This window comes from Choloepus didactylus, chromosome 18 (assembly GCF_015220235.1).
Source record: "Choloepus didactylus isolate mChoDid1 chromosome 18, mChoDid1.pri, whole genome shotgun sequence".
Classification (NCBI taxonomy): Eukaryota; Metazoa; Chordata; class Mammalia; order Pilosa; family Megalonychidae; genus Choloepus; species Choloepus didactylus.
In genome coordinates, this window is record NC_051324.1 from 28,290,241 (window position 1) to 28,312,607 (window position 22,367).

A 22,367-nucleotide genomic window follows, 5' to 3' on the forward strand; every position below is an offset into this window, starting at 1 on the left:
CCCCCAGCTGGGCCTGGGCCAGGCCGGTGGGAGGCGATGGAAGTCCCCTGACTGTTCCCAGTTGCTCCCGAGGCTGAGGCGGCCCCCAGGCTCCTTTCTGCCCGTGCCCGCCTGTGTCAATGGAACGGCATTCTGAATGCCAGGCAGGAGTGCCCCTCAAAGGAACCCCCATGGCGAAGTCTTTTGTAAAGTGAAAAATTCTTTTGTAAGGGGAAGAATTGTACTTTGTTTATCTACTTTGGAGGGTCAGAGTTTTCAGAGGTTCTCAGGGGAGAAAGGGAGTTGTTTGGGGACCATCTGGAGTACCCCCTTTCCAGTGCCCAACTCTCCTCTAAAGTCTCCCCTCCAAGGGATGTAAAGCCCATCTTTGAACCCCTTGGTGATCAGAAACTCATAATTGCCCAAGATGGATCATTCCTTTTTTTGGAGAGCTCTGCTTATTTGAAAGGGAAACTTCTCCTGAGCTTTAAAAAACAAAAACAAAAACCCACACAAAACAAAACTCAATGTGTCCTTCTCTCATGTCATCTCACTTGAGGTTTGACAGCAATGACCCTGACATCTGAGTCTTCTCTACTCTGTATTAAACAATCCTGGTTTCCTCACTTGTTCCTCATGCAGGATTTTTAATTCTTTTAGCATCCCGATGGTTCTGCTTTGACTGCTTGGTTTGCTGTCTTGTATCCCTTTGTGACTGTAGCACCTAGCAATTCATGCAACTCCCTGAAGTTGTCTGTCCGTGCAGAGGAGAGAGGGACTGTCATGTCCCTAGACCTAGATTCTATTCCTCTATTAGTTCAGTGTGACAGCTTGAGTAGCAAACTTACCATTGGCTAAAATCTCCAAGTCATACTGACATGTTCTGTTCTAAACCACATCTCCTTCATTCAGGACTTAATAGAGTCGTTTCCTTTTTTTTGTTTGTTTAATGTCAGGTTTTCTTAAGTGAGATATGCCTGCGGTCGAGTGATCTGATCTGGAACTAATGGAACTCTCTCCTTTTTCCCTAGAACTGGTCAGGCATGAAGTGCCAGTTCAAGCTGCTGCGGATGGCTGTGGCCTTGATCTGTAGTAAGTACTGACAGGGTAAGCTGGGGAAAGGGAGCTCTGCAGCAGGCCCTGGGATACGAAGATGGCATAGTCACTGCCCTTAAAGGGCTGGTGGTCAAGAAAAAAAAAGTGAGACATATCAAATAAGTATGTGCGACAAAGTGAGGCTTTCAGAGAAGCCTATCTTGTTGTGCAGCTTCTTAACCTTTCTTAAACTTTTTATTGACATATAATATACAAACAGAAAGGTGCACCCAAATCAAGAAAAAGAGCTTCTTAATCTTCTGTGTCATGGAGTCAATTCTTTGAGATCCCCTGTTGGAAGCCTGAGTGAGACCTCTTCCCCAGAAAAATGTACATGTGCACACACACATACACAGACTTGCAATTTTTAGGAGGTTCACAAACTGAACTAATTGAGGAGTCCCTCCCTATGGACAGGGTATGGTGGGGATCCTATTCAGGAGAAAGCAGTTCTACCTGCAGAGCTCATTTTGAGTGTTAAAGACAAGTAGATGTTCACTGGATAAGATGCAGGAGGTGCTGTAAACAAAGACACAATGGGGAGGAGTCCTGACTGGCAAGTCATTTAGCAAAACTGACTTATGAGCTGGCAAGATAATAGATATTGGATCATGAAGGGCTTTAAATGCAAAACAAAAACAAAAACAAAAAAAACCTCACTGGGGGTGCTTTAAGCAAGGGAGTTGCTGATGGATTTGAGTTTTAGGAAATCACTCAGGTGGCAGTGTAGAGAATGGGTTGTATACTGGGAGAATTTGACCAGAGGCCACGAGGCTTGCTCTGAGGTGGAGAGAGATGAGTCTGAAGTCATGTGGGGTAGAGAGAGAGAAGAGGGAACGTGAAATCCCTCACAGAGTCCTCAGAGCTTGCCGGTGAAGAAGGTATTATTAGGCATAATTTACAGGTGGGGAATGCTAGGCTCAGAGAGTTACGTTCCTTGCCCAAGGTCACCCAGCTAAGAGATGATAGAACCAGAATTCAGAGCCAGCCTGGGCCATTTCTGAAGCCCCACCCTTTAGCCAAGCTGGGCAGTGAGAACCTGGACTTTCTCTGCTGGGTCATCCACCTACTAAAAAGATAAGAGGAAGATCCAGCTAGAATAAATTCCAGGCTCGAGTGGCCTGCCCTTTAATCCACTTCCACATCCCTCGCTCCTTACCCCTTGGCCCTCACCTAACAGTTTCTCCTTAGGAAATCGGGTCTGCCCCTGATAGGGCTTCTCTCTGGATCTCATTTTCCTCTGTGTAGTTGGGTGATCTCTAATCCCAGAGAGGGCCTTCAGGCCTTAAAACCCATGGTCTCTTTAAGCCAGAACTATAGGGGGCATTGGGGTGGGGTGAGAGGGAGGGGGAGAAAACCTTCCTGGGGTGGGGGGATGAGCATAGCTGCTCACAGAGTTTGTCTGCTTTTGAGGAAGGGAAGAGAAGCTTCAATTTTGCTATTAAAAAACAATCCAACTCTAAGCATCATGAACACGAAAATACTAAGTTTTGGAGTTTGGGACAAATGTCAGACCTCCTTAACTAAGCAGACGCAGATGATGCCCCATGACCTGGGCTGGGTCTGGGGTGGGAGGCGGTGACCATCCCTGGCTGTTCCTTTTCTGCCATCTATCGGCCGTCCCGGGAGTTGCAGGCCCCAGACAGCAAGGTTGAGCAACAATCCCAAGGGGAGTGAATCTGCCTGGAAGCTCCTGTGCCCTGGGGTGGGTTAGGGTAGAGAGAGGCACACTGGTTAATTAAATGATAAACGAACAGGTACAAAATCTCCTCAGTGGGTTTTCTTGCAAGCTGTCAAATTTGCCTTGGTTCCTTGTCTGTAAACCAGGAATAAGAATAGCTGCTCTTGGTGTTCTTTTGGTGCTGAATAATGAAATGGTACCATTTCCTACCACCTGTCCTTTCAAGACTGCATACCCAGATGGTTGGCAGATCCAAGAAGTTAATGCAAGAAGGATGGATTGGAGAGTGGGATGGTGGCATTTTAGAATCTGTCAGATAAAACCGAGTACTTTGTTGGGGGTACTATGTTTGGAGTTGGGATTATTTATCTGCATTTTTTCTTTACACTTCTCCCCCTGCATCCCTTCCTTCTGACCACAAAAAGCACTGGTTCTTAAGGTTTTCTAAGGGTTTTAAGAGAGTATATGGAAACACTTTATAAGCTGTAAAGTGCTAGGTACCTATTAATATTCCAACAGTGTAGCCCATGACATAGAGGCTTAAATGTATATAGATGGGGACACTGAGCTTCCAGGACTCACGGCATCACCACAGAGGTGTGAGAGCCTCTGGGCTTCTGCATGAGCTGTTCCCTCTGCCTGGAAGGCTCTTCTCATGGCGGGGTCCTTCTTGATATTCAGATCTCCGCCCAAATGTCACCTCTCAAATGTCAGGTCTTTCCTGACTCCCCAAACTAAAGATTTCCCCTCCCCTCCTCCAGCACTGATTCCACAGCACCTAATTTTTTTTTATTGTGGTAATACATATATAACATAAAAATTGCCATTTTAAGTGTACAGTTCATTGGCATTAATTACTTTTACCGTGTTGCACTACCATCACCACCATCCATTACAAAAACTTTTTCATGATCTCAAACAGAAACTCTGTACCCATTAAACAATATCTCCCCATCTTCCCCCACCTCATAATCACCGATCTACTCTCTGTCTCTGCAAATTTGCCTTTTCTAGATATTTCATGTAAGTGGAATCATATTTGTCCTTTTGTGTCTGGCTTGTTTCACTTCGCATGTTTTTAAGGTTCATCTACGTTGTCACACGTACCAGAACTTCATTCCTTTCTATGGCTGAATTACATCACCTATTTTTTTTTCCCTAGATGTATGTCTTACTAAAATTATCTTAAGTTTAAGATCATTTTTGCTGATTTATTGCTGACCCTATAAGCTCTGTGCAAACAGACATTTGTCTGTCTTCTTTACTGCTATATCTGCAACATGCAGATATTGAATGGATTAATGGATTCATGAATGGATGGATGGATAAGTAGATGGATGGATGGAGTGCAAGGCCCCACCCCCAGCCCCACCCAGTCGCCCTCCTGTGACTTCCCTCTGCTTCCTTCCCTTGCAGTGAGCATGGAGTTTGGACGGGCAGTCTGGCTCCGGTTCCACCCGTCAGCCTATCCCCCATGCCCTCACCCGAGCTTCATGGCACATCTGGGTGGCGTGGCCGTGGGCATCACCCTGGGCGTGGTGGTCCTGAGGAACTATGAGCAGAGGCTTCAGGACCAGTCACTGTGGTGGATTTTTGTGGCCATGTACACCGTCTTCGTGCTGTTTGCCATCTTCTGGAACATCTTTGCCTACACCCTGCTGGACTTGAAGCTGCCACCACCCCCCTAAGATGGGCTCAAGGACCACGATGGGGGAGGGGAGGGAGAAGCAACATCAAGAGGGAGCATCTGCATTCTTTTTTTTTTTTTTTCTCATCACCAGCTCATTTAGGCTGGGAGGAGGGGACAAGAGACACTGGCCTGCTGTAATTTTCATGTTTCAGTTTAGACAGTGGAGGCTCTTTTCTGAAAGGTACCTGCCAGAGGAGTTGAATGTGGCCACCGTCATTTTTCTGGACTGTTCTGAATGACATTGGGCCAGGGTGTGGGCCTAGGGTGGGGGGTGAGATTGGACCTATCCTTGGGCTGGGCTCATTCCATGTGTTCAGGGTTTTCCCCTCTCCCTGCCACAGATTGAGCAGTAGCCTTCTCTTCATCCTTCACCCTAAGAGAGTCTAAGAGGTATGAGGAAGGCCTGAAGGTTGTAGTAGCCAGGCAGGCCCCTGTGCAGCCTGGAGACACTTGCAGGCCAGGCAGCATTCCCTCTACAGCTGCTGGGTCTGGAGCTCTGAAGTGAGACGACGACCTGGTGATAGACATGTTGACTTTGGCCCAGGGAGCCCAGGGTGCCCTCCTGTGCCTATCAGTGGGCCCTGGGACATGGCCTCTACTGCCTGGGGTGGGCAGAGGGGGGAGGCGCCGTTAGCTCCAGGCCTCACCCTTGCCTTGGGAGTACCCATTGAGAGGGACCCAGGCAGGAGAATAAACTTCATCCCAGGCTTCACCCTAGGGAAGGTCCAGTACCAACCTCCTGCCCTTTCTCCCAGAATGCTGACATTTCACACAGTGCCCCAGCATCCTCCTGCCTTGTTTTTGGGGCCTTTCTTTCCCTTCCACTGCCCTGACGCTGCGTTGGTTTGGTTGTTTCCTATGGTTATGGAGACAGTTTTTTGATGTGTGTGTGTGTGTATGTGTGTGTGTGAGGTTTGGTGGGTGGAGATGTGTGTGATAGGGAAGACAATGGGAGGCAGGTTGCAGACTGTAGAGAAGGCCCCTGAGGGACCGTGGGTGTGTGTAGGGAAGTCTGTATGTGAGAGGAAAGAAGGTGCTGACGGATGGGAGGCTGGAGGGGGTATGGTGTGGGGTGGGGTGGTTGCTGAATAGCCTTGCTTTTAGCAAAGCTTGCCACCTTCTTTCCCTTCCTCTGTCCCTTCCAGAGTCTCCTTAGAGTCCCAGAGCAGGGGGAGAACTGTTTTCAGTGGTGGACAGAGACTTTAGGCCTTAGGTCTTCCTCACCTTTGCCAAGTATTGCTCTTGTTTCCCTCTGGAATGGCCTTCATATCTGGAAAGGTCTATTCTGTCTCCCTTAGAAAGGAAGGAGCTTTGAGGGTGGAAGAGAGGTGAGGCAGGAATATTGAGGGCACATCCCCCTTTGAATTCATTGCGGGGGGATAAGGGGTTGCAGTAAAAGAGATCCCAATTTAAGCAGAAAATTTTGCTTCTGGAGAAAGAGCTGTGGGATACTGGATGAGTGTTAGAAATGAGGGCATCTCATGGACTCAGATGCTTAGAGCTGGGAGGGAACTTGGAGATTATCAAGCCCTTCCCCACCCCTGTTTCATCAGTGGGAAAGAGAGGCTGAGGGAATAACCCTCTAGCAGGAGCTGGTGCAGGTCCTGAGATGAGGGTGTGAAGAGGGTGAATTTTGACAAATTATACCTTCTCTTTATATTGCTCTGGAGCTCCCAACCACTGACAGCCCAGAAGGACAAAGAACCCCAGCCTGGAGGATAGACACAGGGACTCGGTTCATACAGGAATGAGGACAGGGGTGTGGGAACTGCCCTTCACTGGCCTTCTGTGTACTGAGATCAAGTCAGCCAGGCCAGGCATTTGAGGGTCCCTGTCCTCAGTGATCACATATAAATAGGTCTCCCACCCAGAGACACACCCACTCATCCCCAGGGTACGCCAAGCCCTTTCCTGTCTTTGCCCAACACTAAATAGATTTCCCTGGTTGGCACATATGGCTCCTAAGGCCATGCTGTGCTTGTGCCCATGCAGTGCTGAGAACTCTCAGCCTGGGATGACGTGGGCCGAGATCTTTAGCTGAGCTGCATTAGCCCAGAGTATCTTGTCTGTGCTTTGCTGGCCATTCTCTGTGTCCCAGTGAGAGAAAGGCTTGGATGAAAGAGTCAGCCTCTTAGGAGAGGAGACTTGGAGGCCTCAGGCTGGGGGCTGAGAAGACCCAGGTAAGGATGGAGAAGGGGTCTAGGACTTTTCTGTCTTCACCATGGCTACAGCCACTGCTGAGGCTGAGTGATGCTGTCCCTTCCTGGAGGGACAGAAGCAGCTGGTGCCCTTCCCAAAGGCAGGGCTGATCCTTCCAATTCCCATCCTTGCACCTGGGGATTCTGGGATGTGGGTGGAGGAGACAAAATGCCACCCCTGCCTTTGTCTGCGTGAGAGCTGGAGAGGGGTCTTCCTCTCCCAGGGATGAGGAGGCAGTGAATGAAATGATTCTGAAAAGCCCTCAGAGAAGCATCCAGCTCCCTCCGGGCTTCAGATGGAGACTTGTTACTGAGGAGGGCTGTCTGAGGGGGAAATCCCATTTCCCATCCTGTTAAGTCTGTCCTCTGAGTTCCAGGACATGCTAAGGTGACCTCATATGCACCCCAGGTCACCAGCCCCAGCTGCTTCCTGTCAGCAAAGTGTCCAAAAGCAAAACAAAGGGTCTTTGATCTGCTTAACAAACTCTCCACCCCGCCCCCTACCCCAACCATCATTTCCAAGCAGGGCTACATAGTGGTGATGAAAGAGTTACCTCCCAGGACCTGTGCCTCCATCCCAGGGCCAGGGGACAGCTGTCTGGTAAAAAAGTTTTACTTTTTGGTCTCTGGCTTGGTCCTCAGCAGGTCCCTTTGTTTCTGTGTTCCCACCACTCTCCCAAGCCCCCCCTGCCCCAGCACTTCCCCATTACTGAGGCAGGCGGTGCCTTCCCTTCTCTTTCTCCTTACTCTTCCGATATGGTGGCCCAGCCAGAGTGCTGTGAAGTGGAAGTTGGTGTAAATCTTCCAGCTGGTGGAATTGGGTCGGCCCTTAATCCACAGAATACAGAAACTGAAAGCTGGGGAATCCCTGAACAACAGCTACAGATTCACTCTCTCGTTAAATGGAAGAGGAATCAGAAACCGGGGAAAGGAAAACAAACCTTCACAGGAGAAATTTCATTTTAATGATGCCATTAATCACTCATTTTTTAATTAGGGAAGCTCCCTAATGAGGCTCTTTTGCCAGCTAATTGGACTCTCGGTTTCCATGAGAACACTTCCTGCCCAGAAGATAGGGGAGTCATTGCTCACCAAGCCCAGATCTTCCCCCAGTGTCCAATTTACTTAGCAAATAATGACGAATCCTGGGTGCAGTGACAGCCCTTTCCTGGCATCATTCATGTGCTCCCAGTTCTAGGTGGAAAGCACCGATACTCCTCTGCCTTAAAAATCAGTGCTTCAACAGTGAACTTCCCCTCTGAGGACCTAAGTCAAAAAAGAAACACAAGCTGCAATGTTTGTTTCTAAATATTTTTGTATTGTGTACATTCTGTATATTTTTGTTTGTAACATATTATTTGAGCACAGATTCCATTAAAGATTTTTGTTTTTAAGCTACTAGTTATGCAGGAAGTGAACTGAAGGGTTGGCATTGGAGACTCTTTCATCTGGGTCTGGGTCAGGGCCGTGGGAGAGGGTCAGGAACAGTGGCGGTGGATCTGATTTATAAAATACTGATGGGGCACCAGGGCATAGCACCAGTCTTTCTAGCTTGGTGGTCCTTAACCTTTTTGGAATCATTGGACTCTTTTGAGTGGTTGATGAGCGCTATGAGCTCTCTTCCCATAAAAACGCACATTTATAGATAATGTATAGTTTTGGGGGGTTGTGGATATGGACAATCATCCATGGCGTCAGGTTAAGAACCTTTATGCCAGTTCTCCTGTTGTGCCCCTCCTTTCCCTTCCTCTCTTACACTGTACCCCATGAGATTAATATTGTGACTGTTATTAGTGGAAAGATAGTCTTTGAAGTATCATGGTATTTCCTTCCTCTTCCTTCACCCCAACAGCCTAGCCTTTACGTTTATCTAGGGGCTGTCACCACCCTGACCTTGAGGAAGGGCTAGGAATGTTCTCAGGGCAAAAAGTGGTGTCAGTGGGAAAGAGGAGCATTTTAAAAGTGAAGCCTGATGCTCAGCAAGTTAAACAATCAAGTTGGCTTTGAATGGATGGAGACTGGGAAGGTAAATTGTCTCCACCAGTTTCTCTGAATCAATGGCAGTGTGTAGATTCGCCATTCATAAGTTAAATTTCATTTGCAGATTAAACTACCCCGTTAAATTCGGGAGGGGTGTTGTTTCCCATAATGTTCTTTCCCATTAGTTTTCTATGTATCATTTAAAAATATTTCCAAGTGCTATAGAAGCCATCTCAGAACAGGCTTTAGAGCGCATTTCAGGCTACAGTTCAAATAACCTGCTTCTATTTGGAGCATGGAGAACCAGTTTCCTTAGGAGGAAAAAATGGGGCCTTTTTTGAGCAACCATGTTCCTATGGATTAATTCTAGTTTCAACATCTGAGACTTTTAAAAGCAAGTTCCCTGGAGAGCCAACAGCTGTTTAACTTTGCCTTTGGCTGCCTATCACTTCCCTTTTCACTTTTGTGGTTCCTCCCTTCTGCCAGATTCTTTCTTCCAAGAACTTAATAAGGTGTTTACTGATAATAAGGTAATTAAGAAATGACCATTTACCGAGTACCTACTATGTGCTAGACACTGGAGTATGCATTTTCAATATATTATTTCCATTGAATTGCACAACACCCTGGTATGAAATGGGTTTAGACATCCCCATATTTACACATGAGGGGAAGCCTCAGAATTTAGTAACTGGCTGAAAGCATATGGCATAGCTGAAGTCACATCCAGGACTGCTGGTTCTAGAGTTCACGCTCTCAGGACTTCAAGGCACTAAACATCATATGGAAGCTTTGGGTTGTTTGTTTAAAGAGCCTCTCCTTGCATTAGCCCTAGGGTCATCCAGTCACAGAAGTGATCCCCGGAACATTCACTTGGTGTTTACTTAAGAGGGCCTCCACCTTGTCAGCCCCCCTGGAAGTAGTTTACAAGAAAAACCAAAGCTGTCAATTCACTACTACTCCCTACCACCCCTGATTTCCAGATTATCAGTATTTATGCCACATCAGCAATTTGTCCATATGGTTTAAAATCTGTGAGGCACATTTAGGAAGTTTAGCAGTTATAGAACTGGAGCTGCCTCTTAGACCTCCAGGTGGAAAGATTTTGTTGAAGTCAGTGGGGTTTCCATTAACTGAGACACAGGGTTAGGAAAATGTGGTCCTAGTAACTGAATTTTTATCTGAGAAGCCCTCAGGCTTTCCTGGCATCTGGTATGTAATCCTCTGGTAAAGGAGTGGCATTCTGTCATGGTTAATAATGAATGAGAACAAAAGGAAGTGACTTGGCTTATTGAGTTCTACGGGTGTGACTTTAGTGGACAATGAATAAAACATTGTGAAGGAAATTGCTCTTACACCCTGCCTGATGCCTTCTGCAAGATGCAGAAAGGTATGTCCCAGCAGGTGACTTGATTTTCTTCAGCAAATTCTTCAGCATAACAAGTATAATTTTCCCTATAAGCTTGTTGGAAATTAATAAAAATGTCATGCTGGGGAATTTAGCTCATTAAATGAAAACGACTGTCTTAATGAGAGCTAAGTTATTTATTATTATTATTATTATTACTATTATTGTTATTACAAGTATAATTACAGATAAACTGAGATATATTTTTGATACATAACAAGCAGACATTTCCTCTGTGTCTACAGCACATAAATAATACATAAAAATAAATTTATCCCAGGTCTGAATAAATCCTTTTTTTAAACTGTAGTGATAATCAGTTTGTCACAGACTTTTAAAAAAAGACTGTATTGTGTACAACTGTATCATATAGAAAGCCTAAATTATAAAATATATATAAATACACTCATAAAGAATATATCATTATACCTTGCCTAGATCCTTAAATGATTTGAAGCAGATAATACATTTGCTTTTAAATACCATTTAAAACATGTACTCTTGAATGACATGTTAATTTGAAAATGAAAAATAACATTTTCCAGATTCAAAATTTTGATGTCCTAATGCTGCTTATTAAAAAAATTTTCAAGTGGCAACCAAGTATAAAAGAAAGATTCAAGGGGAGTATAAAAATGCTGATTTTCCATAGTCATTCTGAATTTAATGTTATTTTAAAAAGTGCTACTTAGATTTTTTCTACATTGCCTACAATCTAAGGTATTAAAATTTAAAGTAAACAAAAGCTTTTATGAAAAGCCTGAATTGTATTTCCCATTAAAAGAATAGAAATGGTTCAGTAAGTCTTGTCTCTAGAGCAAAAGGCCATTGTCAGTCATTTTGAAAGGGTGGGTCATAGTTAAAACTCAGCATGTTAATTTAGATCCGTTTAAGAGAAGATTCCTCAGATTTGGGGGCTTGTGTTCCCTCTGAGCATCCTGAGGGTAGTGAGAACACAAGACTTCTGACCTTCTAAACAAAAATCATTATCAGATGGATTTATTAAGGAGCTATGCAGAACAAATTGCAGTCATATGCAAGTAGCTGCAGTTGGCTTCCCTGTGAATTATAAATGGCTGGCTGAGGGTACTTCAATTGATTCACAGTAAAACAATGTGAGGCTTGTAACAAATGTACAAAAAACTAAAATCAATGAATAACTCTGATAGGAAGAATCTCTATTTGCATTCCTTACTGTACAGTTTGCTTGTAAAATTTATGTACTTTGTTTCTTTTCTTAACACTGTTTATAACTCTAGCATTTTCACCTGGAAGAAAAAAGAAAATACAGGCTCTTGGCAAAGATCTGTGAACAACATGAATGAAGAAAAGTGGTGATGGGGGCCCCTTCTCCAGTAGCTCTCCATCAGAGATAATGTTTTATCTTGAAGCTAGTGCCTCTATTTTTAAAACTCATTTAATTACTTACACACTCATGATTTATTTGCATATTGACTTAAAAGCTGGCTTCATCATCACTGCCATTATCAATAAGACAAAAAATGTGTTGAGCACCCACAGGGCGCATGTATCTGTCTTTAAAATGGTTCAGTGGTGCTGATCTGTCTTAAGTCTAAGATTTTATATATCTTAAAGTGCTATAATCCATAGAGAAAAAAGTATTATGATTATTCTGAAAGGCAAAGTTGCTAAATACTGCAGCAAACTCCTGAGAGAAGCCACAAAATCACCTCTTAAGCACCAACCCTCTGAAGTCTACAATTTATGGGACCAGAGATACACTAAAATTCTACAACTCTAACACTTATATCTATCTAGGACTCAGTGAAGACATTCCTCAGATTTCTATGTTTAATTAAATTTTAAAAGTGAAAAAAAAAAAAAATCTGGAATGAGTTTCAAATAATCTTACATAGCAATCCTATGAATTACTGTTATAACAACTGCAATTTTAAACACCAAGGATTGAATATACAACTTCATGATACAATTATCTCAAAACACATGATCAAAAACTTTAGGCAAGAGTTTCTTTCATGAATTCTTCAAGGACAGCTACCACATTTTTGGCTTCAGGCATTTCTTCGTGTTCCACTTTAACTATTTTCAGAAGGATATCTCCGCTACCACAGTTCTTTAGGAACATGTAACATTTAAACAAAGCATAATGATTCATTTCTGCATGTCGGATAAACCGCTTCAAATTATTTGTGTCCTGTATGGCCTAGAAAAAGATTATCCAGTTAAATGTGTTTACTGAGAAAATTATGATGCTTGAAAAATATCTCCTATCCATCTGAGAACTCAAAATATGTTCCTGAGATGTTTGCTTTTTATTTTAAATATTTCCATCATTTTTATTGCTAAAATTCTTTGCCCTCGGTAGAACTAAAGCTCTTATATATGATATAAAAAAAATTTTTTTTAATCTCCTAAATAAGGTGACCCCCCCCACCACCACCAGTATTTTGAACCCTTAGCTGTGAACCACTTGTTTGGGCTTTGCAACTAAGACACTTCACAAATTATAAGACCAATGTCCCTTAAACATAAGCATTCAAACCAATTAATTAGAAATGAATTTATATATACGGAGCAGCCACTAAAAAACAAATTAAAAAATGCCTTCTGAAGATTCCAGTTTTCAGAATGTCCTATTTAATAGACATGGCAGCTGCAAAACAGATTTGTTGCTGTCACTGGTACTAATTAAAATTCAGATAAAAAGTGCCTGTGGCACTTGACACATAGTCAATTAATTACCTTTAATTTAAAATTCTCTAGTACTTGTCGAAAAAGAAAAGGGTTGCCCCCTTCAGCACCATTTAAAAATGCCTGCATCCAATCCTCACAAAACCGGTTGCTTCCTGCAAAATCATTTTGGAAAAATAAATAAATAAAAATGCAACTCTACAAAGCACAAGACATTTTTCTTTCTTTATAAAAACATTTACAATGAATTATTTAAGATTTCTACAATGGTCAAAAATAAAAAATAAAAAAACACTACCCACATAGTTGAAACTCCCTGGGTACCCTTCCCCAATCTCATCTTCCTCCTTTCCTTTCAGAAAGGATTATCATTCCCATACATTTTTCTAAACTTTTACCATGTATTTTTATATCTCTAAACCCTATGTAGTAGTATTCTGCATATGTTAAAATTTTATATATATATTTTTTAATGGCTTGTTTCATCAAATAGTATCTTTGTGAACTATAGTGATACATGTAGCTCTAGTTCATACATTTTCACTGCTGTATAGTAGCCCATTGATAGCAGTTTATCACTTTTCCTGTTGATGGACATTTAGAGGTTGCATCCAATTCTTTGCTGTTTCAAACAATGCCTTTATAGATATTTCTTTATGTCTCCTTGAGTACATATCCAAGAGTTTATATACCTAGGAGTGGAATTGCTGAGTTTGAAGCTATTTCCATATTTCTAGAACTGCTATTGTTTTCAGCAAGTTTGGGACAAACGTAAAAATGCACAAGGTAGGAAGAATAATTTTGTATCATTTGTTCTCAATGCAAAATGGAGACTCACAAGTGGACCAAGAATTCCACTTCAGAGGTTGCAGCTCACCTGCATTGTAGAACTGAGGCTGGGAGCTACTGCAATCGATGACCACAGACTTATGCTGCTCCTCTGTCATGGCCATGCACAAAGATGTCATGGTGCCTTCGTGAATAAGTCCTTGAAGGCTAGCCACACTCAGAAACCTGCCGCACAAATGAGTTCATTTCCACAAACAATATTACAGGATAGAAGGGTGAAATTAGAAGGGGAGTTTTAGTAAAAATTAGGTTCTCTATGTAAAAGGTTCTTTCTTTTCAGAAATCATGTTCTTTACCTGTTAATGTCTCTCTTTGTTTTTTCATCTGAGTCTTTAACCTCAACAGGAGTATAACTCAGAGCCTAAGAGATAAAAATAACACCTGATTGATACATGTTTCTGGGTTTTCCTTATTGAGCAGCTATTTGGGACTAAACATCTCCTTCCCAAATAACCACCACACCAGACAACACTCGGTGAGCACTGCCCATGAGCTCTCCAGAGCCCGTTCAGCCACCCCTCACTAACAGTCTGAGACAGCTTTACCACTTTGGTCTCACGGGGCCATCTAGCCTCAGCTGCATCTACCTACCACATATTTGGATTAAAGAATTTGTCATTTACTCAAGCCTTTCCCATTATCTGGCTGTTTTAGTGAATTTTCAGTTTTTTTTAATCTAGGCTTTTTTTGTACAGTTAAAGTTACTTTGAATTTTTGTTTTCCTTCTCAAACTGTTTTGAAAAATACACTTCTCCCAGATCATTTCAAAAAGGAATTATTTTTAAATGTTTTATCCCATTAGGAAGGCTACCAGCATTTGAAATTCTGCCTTAGCAAGATAACTTTCTAGATCTGAGTAACTAAGGTGCCATCTATCTTGACAGCAAGCATAGTTAGAATGAATATTCAGGGGAGAAAATAAATATTCAGAGAAAAATGGATGTCTCTAAATGATCCAACTCTGCTAAAATGATTCTTGGTCAGTTAAGGAAATACTTTTGTTCAAGCCATACTTACAGCATGCAGCAGAAAGTTAAGCTTCTCCTGAAAGAGAAGAACAACCCTTTGAATTGGGCATACAACTTCCTCAAACCAGTTGCTCAGGTAGGATTTGATTTGGTTCTCCAGGCCTTTTTCCTAAATCAGGATAGAATGTCATTTGCTTTAACATAATCCTTCACTTTAGTTGATACTAAAAAGAACCAGGGGAGAGGGACACCTCCTTTTCTTAAGCTAACACCATCAATACAAAAAAAGGAATTGTGATATTATAGCTTTCCTGGGGTTGCTGGACAAAGTGGAGATGAATTCTGTACTGAATTTCTTAAAAACACATTAAGAAATGCATCATATACAATGAAGACATTGAATTAATAAGGTTCCATTCTATTTCTTCACTGAGAAAACCTGGGCATTTATGTCTGTCTCCCCCACCATACTGTGCACTCACTGGAGATACTGTCTCAATAACCCTTGTCTCCCCTGTATAACACATCCACAGTATAAGCTTATTGGGAGTCTGTTGGATGACTGAAGGAATATAGACAGAGTTTATTCAGACTCAAAATGCACACAGGAAAAGGTACAAGTTAACTCGCCAAAGCACTCAAGCCCACTCCAGTTGTTAGTCATGCTGTCCCATGAGCACATCTGGCTTTCTAGGCCATACTGCTCTCCGGGGACTCGTGTCACACAGGAACAGCTCCAATCTGGGAAAGCAGCACCCCCAGACTTTAGCTCATTCCTAGGCTATCCCTTCCTCCCCTCCTGCAGGATCTTGGAAGTACATGACAAATAAAGGAACTATTACTCCATGTAATGGGTAGCAAATTTATGAGAGTCATGACTTTACAATTGCCACAAGCTGAACGTACAGTTTTTAAAAGGTTTAGATAAATTAATCGATATGAACATATCTAATTCATAAAAGACCAATCAATGAAATGTTTCTAAAAATCTTTAATGTTGAGTTCAAGGATGGCTATACCATCGCGTAGCATGTCTCTGGTGTCAGAGGCTGCACGGACCACAAATTCTGACCAAAACATAAATCTTACGTGCTTAGGAACCAAGAGAAGGTCTTCTTCCTTATCTGGCATGCTACCACATGCCATCGAATTTAATGGATTGAATTTTTCATGGATACAAAACATCAGAAGCAGTCCTGTGAAACTTTCAGCACATATAAGACCATGCTCCCTACTTCCCTTTCTACTTGCCCACAAAGCAGCAAGTTTTTAGAATTTAGGTGTCTTTGTACAATTTGACAAGCATAGTAGTCACAGTATGTTAATATCTCAGTCTCAAAAAGTTATTAAATCAGTCATCTTACCTCACAGTTCATGCTATTTTTCAGCCCTTGAATGTATTTGTCCAATTCAAGCCTGAAAGTATGTTCTTAAGGAAGTAATAAAGGATGAATCAAGACAGTGTTCTCTCTCTCAATAAGAAATACACAATCTCTCAAGAAACACAAACTGCAAAATAAAACAAGTCAAGACAAATGACTGTGTGAAGGTATGAAATTCAAGTAAATACCAAAGGGGGTGGAAAAGCTTTTTGCAAGTTGGTAGTAATATTCCTCCACTTGCCTTCCCATGTTTTCCTTCCTGATCCTCAAAGACTAATGAAAGGATATAGCTCAAGTCCTTTTTCAGACCCTCCTAAAAAACAGACCACATACTCTGAAGGGTTATGTTCAGAATCCATTGTTGCCATTTGAGGAAGTGGTTTTTCTTGTTGGAAAAGGCAGTAATAACAACCGACTCGGTAACCTGGAAGACTAGAAATGAAAGAAAAAGGTAAATGTCTTATTTTGGTTATTCATGCATTAATTCTGTGGACTCCTCTGAACCCTGGTCATCTTGATCTGGCAACACTTAGATTAACTACTCAGTCAGAGCTTCCCAGACTTCTCCTTCAGTTTGCCCATAACAGCAGAGGAGACTAAATTAGCCAAAGCAGCCCCTCACAAACATGAAATTTCTTTGAATTCCGAATTACGTAAAAAAAATTCATGCAAATTTCACTCTTGTTCATAGACTATCCATCCATGTTTACATTAAAATAAGCATGTTCTTCCTTTCCCTACCATCTTCACAAATCATTGAAGCTCTCGGCAGATGTGACATGCTAATCCTGGGGCCTTATCATTGGGCTGTGGCCTAATACTCTTGGAGGACTTACATGCCAACTTCATGGTCTGAAGTGAAATACAACCAAGAGGTATAACAGAAAGATGGCTGGAAATGCCTATGTTCAAGCCTGAGCTCTCTTAACTTCTCTGAGTTTATTTCCTCATCTGGAAATGGAAATGAGTATTTGCTCTGTCTTTATTTAGTTTGGGTAGGAATTCTTTTCTTCCAAGTACAAAAACTAAAGTAAACTTAGGAGGTGGAGTCTCTACCATTCAATTCATTTCATTTCACAAATGTGTGGGGCCCAGTGCTCAGACAACTAGAGGACAAAGATGAATTTTGTGGGTCTAGCAGGAACTGGCCTTTTGGAGTTTCTCATCACTTCTCATATTTAGCTCAGTAATAAAAACTCAGGACACAGCACATTTTACACTTACCTCAGCTCCAAAGATGCAACATTACCCAGCCCTTCAAAGACTGCTCCCTTAGAAAGACGCTTAGCAATGAAACCGCGCAGCTCTGGCTCCACTTCAGATGGCAGATTAGTATCCACCAAGGAGAGGCTTGACACATGAAAGACACACATTCCTTATCAGTGGGCCATTGCACTCAGACCCCATAAGTCAGACAATGTTACTGAAAGCCAGGGTCTCTACTTAAGAAAGCTGTCTACCTGACCCCAGTTGGTGAGGCTTCTAGAGATGTATGTCACCATTATGATTCACATCAACAAAAAGTTTAAAATGTTCCTATATTTCCAGCTATTCTCTCTAGTATTCTGACTCCACTGGAATTCCTATCTATTGATCCTAACTCTTTTTCATAGACCCCGAAGCTTCTCATCTTCTCAATTCCCATCCTCCTTACAGAGCTTAGATTTCATAGTCAGTCATTATAATCATACCCTTGCATGCAGTCTCCTTCAACTTTGTTGTTTTCACCTCACTGAACTTGTTTAGCAAAACTTCGACCCCGGTTAATGCAGTTCTTCACCTACTCTGTACCTGCACCTAGTTGAATATGGTTGGACAAAAACATACATCCATGGTGTTCAGTCTCATTTTAAGTTAGTGATCACAATGGTCCCTTAGGGCTGCTCAGCTATCATTACATTTCCTCATTCATTCATTCATTCATTCTTTTTCTCTCCTAGATCACTATTTCATTCCTTCTCCTCTTTCCTCGATCCTCTACCTACTATACCCATGGATGAACATATCAGCTTAGCTTTCACTTATGAACTAAAAATCAAAATCACAGTTGATATAGATTAGAATATAACAAAGACTATAACTTCAATATTCAGGAAGAAAAGGTCTTCTGTCACCGAACTTTTACAATAGAGAATATGAACTCAATATTTTCAAGGTCTTTGTTTTCATTTTTATGATAGAAAATTTCAAACACATATAAAAGTAGAGAGAATAGTATAATGAGCCTGCATGTACCCTTCACTCAGAATTGAACAATGCCCCCAGATACCCACCATCCTGCTTCAACAATTATTGGCTCATGGACAATCCTGTTTCATCTATACCTCCATGCTGCCTACCTCCCATTCCCAGTCCACTTACAGATTATTTGGAAGCAAGTTCTTGACATTATATAATTTTATCCATAAATTTTTCAGTACATATCTCTAAAAGATGAAAACTATATATAAATATATAAAACTAAATATATCTATATAAAAAACCACAATACTACTGTAACCTCTGAAAATCCCTAAATTCATCCATTATCCAGTCAATGAATACAGTCTTTTTGAATGCACCTTACCTTGTACTGTGTTAGATTCATTCACTCGTTTAATAAATATGTATTAAATGCCTACTCTGTGCCAGGCATCACTCAAGGTACTAAGTAGGGAGATATCAACGAACAAAAGAGACAACAATCCTTGCTGTCCTGGAGGTTACAATCTAGTGTGTAGCACAGGGGCCACCAAAGAGTATTTAAAGGAAAAAGAAGAGGGTTTTAAGTTTTAAATTTTAAATGTCTTGATAGTAAATATCACATTGAATATTTTACTGGAGTTCCAAGCAAGAAATTCAGAATAATTCTCTCTGGCTTGAATCACCAGGGACACTCCCAGTGTTTGGATCTCTCCCAGCCTTGAATGAATGAGTCAATGAGGAAATTAGGATGAGGTTCCTAGGGGATGGTGAGCAAATGGGGTACCCACTGACATCTACAGCCCAAAGGTGCATAGAAGTTAAAAAGCAAGTGGGTACTGGTTTTACCTGAAATCGTCACAGCATTTGTGTGAAATCGTTTCTGCATTTGTCCCACTTGGACTTCCGTCCTCACTGGCGTCTCGCTGCTGTGCCAATCTGCAAGCCACAAGAGCAAGTAGGCAATCAACCATGGGCACTCTCTGGGAGTATGGGAGGGAGGCAACCAAAGGAAGAGAAAGATGAGGAGTCAACTAAAATGTTGCAAGGTGGAAGTTTAGGTCCTTCACTGCCTACCTTCACGGCAAGGAAAACAAACCAGAAAACAGGGCTGACAAGAAGAGCCCCTTCTCTGTAGGCCAACTAAGAGGTGGAGGAAAGGCTAAACATCGGAAAGGAAACTTCCTCTAAGACCTCAGACTTTAGGGAGCCAGGAGAGCCCCAGGAAAGTCAGTGGGGAGAAGAGAAAAAAGGCAGCAAGGAGAGAGTATAATCAGCGGGTGGTAGTGGTGGAGGGTGTAGGGGGAGAATATGAGGGAAAAAGGAGAGAGAATGACAGGAAGGACAGGGGGTGGGAACTGACATTATTGAGCGTGCTAGGCACGGTGCTGAACAAAGGGCAGAGCGAGAGGAAGGGGCTAAAAAGATGAGGGACAGATGGAGCGTAGAGGCTTGGGAGAGCCAGACATAAAGGTCCAGAAAGGGGTTCGGGAAGGACGGCGTGAGGCGAGGAGGGCCCTTAGGGCCAGAGACCTTAACTGGGTAAGAAGACGACGTTTGGGAGCGACCTGGCCGCTGGGCCGGGTGTGGGATGCAAGGCCGGGCGGTGGGGTCAGGACGGAGACGCAGGGGCGGCCGGGTAGGCCGGGCGGGGCGTCTCCACCTGCTTCCGCGGTAGCTGTAGAGACAGTAGTGGCTGCTGGGCGGCGGCTCTAGTCTCCGCTCCTCGGTGGATCCACCTTCCTCGCTGCTCTCTAGTTCCTTTTCATCCCCATCCAGCGATTCTTGAAAGGAGGGGAGCATCCCGGCGGCTCCGAGCGGCCTTGTGTCCCCACCAAACAGCTCCCTCCTGTCGTACAGTCCTCGGCGGCGGGGCTCGTCCGGCTTCTGGTCCTCACACACCTGCGTTCCGCTGATTTCTCCAGGTTCTTAGGGAAGAGAACGGGCTTGGAAGGGTTTTCCTCTGTGCAGAGTCTAGCGGTCATACTAAGTGCACCCTTACTCAAAAACTTTTGTCATTTCTCTTTTAACTCTTTTTTCTCCTGTCTACAGGGTAAGATGTCTAGAAGATCTGGTATGTGATAAAGGTGGTGCAACTAGTAATGAAAAAGAATAAAGCCTTCCTTATGCACACACATCTGCAAACAAACACACAGTTTGATTAAAGATTTAAAAATGTAAAATGAAGGAAAAAACCAAAAAACCAAAGTGAAAATATGGGAGAATTAAAGAAAAAATTCTTGAAGTGACATCCTTTCTAAACATAAAACACTCAGAAGCCATACAGGAAAAGACTGATAAATCTGACTACATAAAGACTAAATGCTTCTGTGTGGTGCCCAGTCAAAACATAAATTACCAACTGGGAAAAACAGTTGCAACATAAATGATAGCTGAACAGTTCTCATCAATTAAAAAAAAAAAAGAAAATGGGCAGTTCATGGAAGAAATAAAAATGAGGACTACATAAATAAAGTGCTTAAATGTAAATAAAAATGATGATATATTGTACTACATTTTATCTAGTAGATTAGCAAAGATTTAAACGTTTAGAAATATCCCATGTTGGGGTCTATAGAGGAACAGAAACTCTAATAAACAGTTGATAGGGATGAAATTAATGAACATGCTTTGGAAAGAAATTTGAAAGTAACTTTCAATATTTAAATACATATATCTTTTGATTATCAATGTCACGCCTAGGGCATCATCAAATAGAAACAATCATATAAGTATGAAAATACATGAATCCAAAGATCTTCCTTGCAGCCTGGCTTGTAATAGTGAAAAGCCTGAGACCACTTAAATAAATAATGTTACATGTAGTGGGAGGCAGAATAATGGCCTCCCAGAGATGTCTATATCCTAATCCCTGAAACCTGTGAATATGTAACCTAACAAGGCAAAAGGGACTTTGCAGATGTAATTAAGGATTTTGAGATGGAAAGATCATCTTGGATTATCCAAACGGGCCTAATATAGTCACAAGAGAGGCAGGAATGTCAGAGTCAGAGACGGCTCTGCAATGATGGAAGCATTGGTTGGAGTGATGTGGGACCATGAGCCAAGGAATGTGGGCATCCTCTAGAAGTTAGAAAAAACAAGAGCCTTCAGAAGAAACACAGCCCTGCTTACCAACTTTATACTTCTGACCTCCAGAACTGTAAGATAAAATTGTGTTGTTTTAAGCCACTAAATTTGTGGTAATTTGTTACAGCAGCAATAGGAAACAAATATACATGCACATTGAGAAGGCTATGCAGCCATTAAAAAGAATGAAAATGCACAGATATAGAAAGACATTCAATGTTTGTCCTTTCCTAAAGTAGCTGACAACATAACTGAGGAGACAAAGGACACACATGGGAAAGGGCAGAATATGATTAGTGCCAAGGGAGTGATGTAGACAATTAGTGCTCTCAGGAATATCATTACTGGCCTCTGACCATTTATGAGTATAATCTGAGGGCATTGGTCTCTGCAAGTTGGCCTATAAATTGCCAGCAGCAACAATAATATTGAGATAACATTTATAGTTTAATATCTTACATTTATTTCACAGTAACTGTGGGTCAGGATCTCTACCTATTTTATTTATCCTTGGACCACTCTTGTAACAGAGGAGTTTATCCTCATTTTACAGTTGAAGAAACTGAGGTTTAGCAAATATATGATAAGCTATGTCTATCTGACTCCAAACACCATGCTCTTAACTGCTATTTTATATTGTATTCCCATTCTTGAATTTTAAAAACAACCTTCAGGAGAATAAGACATTCAGGGGCCTGCACAATCTAGTCCCTACCTCCCTCTCTGACTCCATCTCCTACCACCCTCTCCTTTGCTCATTCTGTTCTAGTCACATTTCTGGCTGTTCTCAAACACTCCAATTTTGTTCCAATCTGACAGCTTTTTCATTTGTTGTTCTCCACCTGGAATGCCCCCAGATATTTGTATGGCTTTTTCTCTCACTTCATTCAAGGCTCTGCACAAATGTCACCTCCTCAGAGAGGTCTTTTCTGACTGCCCTATATAAAACACACCCTGCACACACCTCCACTGCTGTCCCCATCAGTCTGAATCCTCTCACACTGTTTAATTCTCCTTCATAGTACTTGTCACTTCTGACACTAAGTGTTTGTCTGTCTCCTCCCCTGGAATGTCACCTTGTTCATCATATATCCTCTGTGCCCAGAGCATTGCCTAGAGTGCTCAAAACTGGTTGCTGAATTAATTTTAAGACTTTGTAACCCTCAGAACTATCTTTTTCTTGAATGTTTCAC

General features: G+C 42.2%; 2 protein-coding genes across 4 annotated transcripts in view; one reads left to right on the forward strand and one right to left on the reverse strand.

Annotated features, from left to right (window-relative positions):
- RHBDL3 (rhomboid like 3) overlaps positions 1-4,525 on the forward strand; it is a 39,099-nt gene extending 34,574 nt beyond the window's left edge. For both annotated transcript variants that reach the window (XM_037810076.1, XM_037810075.1), the window contains 2 exons: positions 1,011-1,071; positions 4,172-4,525. In XM_037810076.1, the coding sequence (XP_037666004.1) occupies positions 1,011-1,071; positions 4,172-4,443 (333 nt within the window). In that variant the 3' untranslated portion in view covers positions 4,444-4,525. The remainder of the gene's footprint in view (positions 1-1,010; positions 1,072-4,171) is intronic.
- Positions 4,526-10,160: 5,635 nt separating this feature from the next.
- On the reverse strand, positions 10,161-19,928 carry C18H17orf75 (chromosome 18 C17orf75 homolog). 2 transcript variants are annotated; one of them, XM_037809890.1, is made up of 10 exons: positions 19,748-19,928; positions 18,934-19,023; positions 17,128-17,253; positions 16,192-16,335; positions 15,886-15,943; positions 14,571-14,597; positions 13,850-13,914; positions 13,582-13,718; positions 12,756-12,859; positions 10,161-12,216 (listed from the first exon to the last, which is right to left on the reverse strand). In XM_037809890.1, the coding sequence occupies exons 1-10, from the start codon at positions 19,885-19,887 to the stop codon at positions 12,010-12,012; spliced, it is 1,098 nt and encodes a 365-aa protein (XP_037665818.1). In that variant the 5' UTR covers positions 19,888-19,928; the 3' UTR covers positions 10,161-12,009. The 2 variants fall into 2 exon arrangements, with proteins under 2 accessions (XP_037665818.1, XP_037665817.1); XM_037809889.1 differs by having other exon boundaries at positions 14,571-14,690.
- Positions 19,929-22,367: the final 2,439 nt, after the last annotated feature.

Bases quoted from the DNA above. Each gene is read 5' to 3' on its own strand.
- C18H17orf75 (XM_037809889.1), bottom strand. From the start codon at position 19,887: ATGCTCCCCTCCTTTCAAGAATCGCTGGATGGGGATGAAAAGGAACTA. The intron at 19,024-19,747 runs GTGGAGACGCCC...TGTGGCTTGCAG, and splicing joins TACAGCTACCGCGGAAGCAG to ATTGGCACAGCAGCGAGACG. The intron at 17,254-18,933 runs GTAAAACCAGTA...TCATGTGTCAAG, and splicing joins AAATGCTGTGACGATTTCAG to CCTCTCCTTGGTGGATACTA.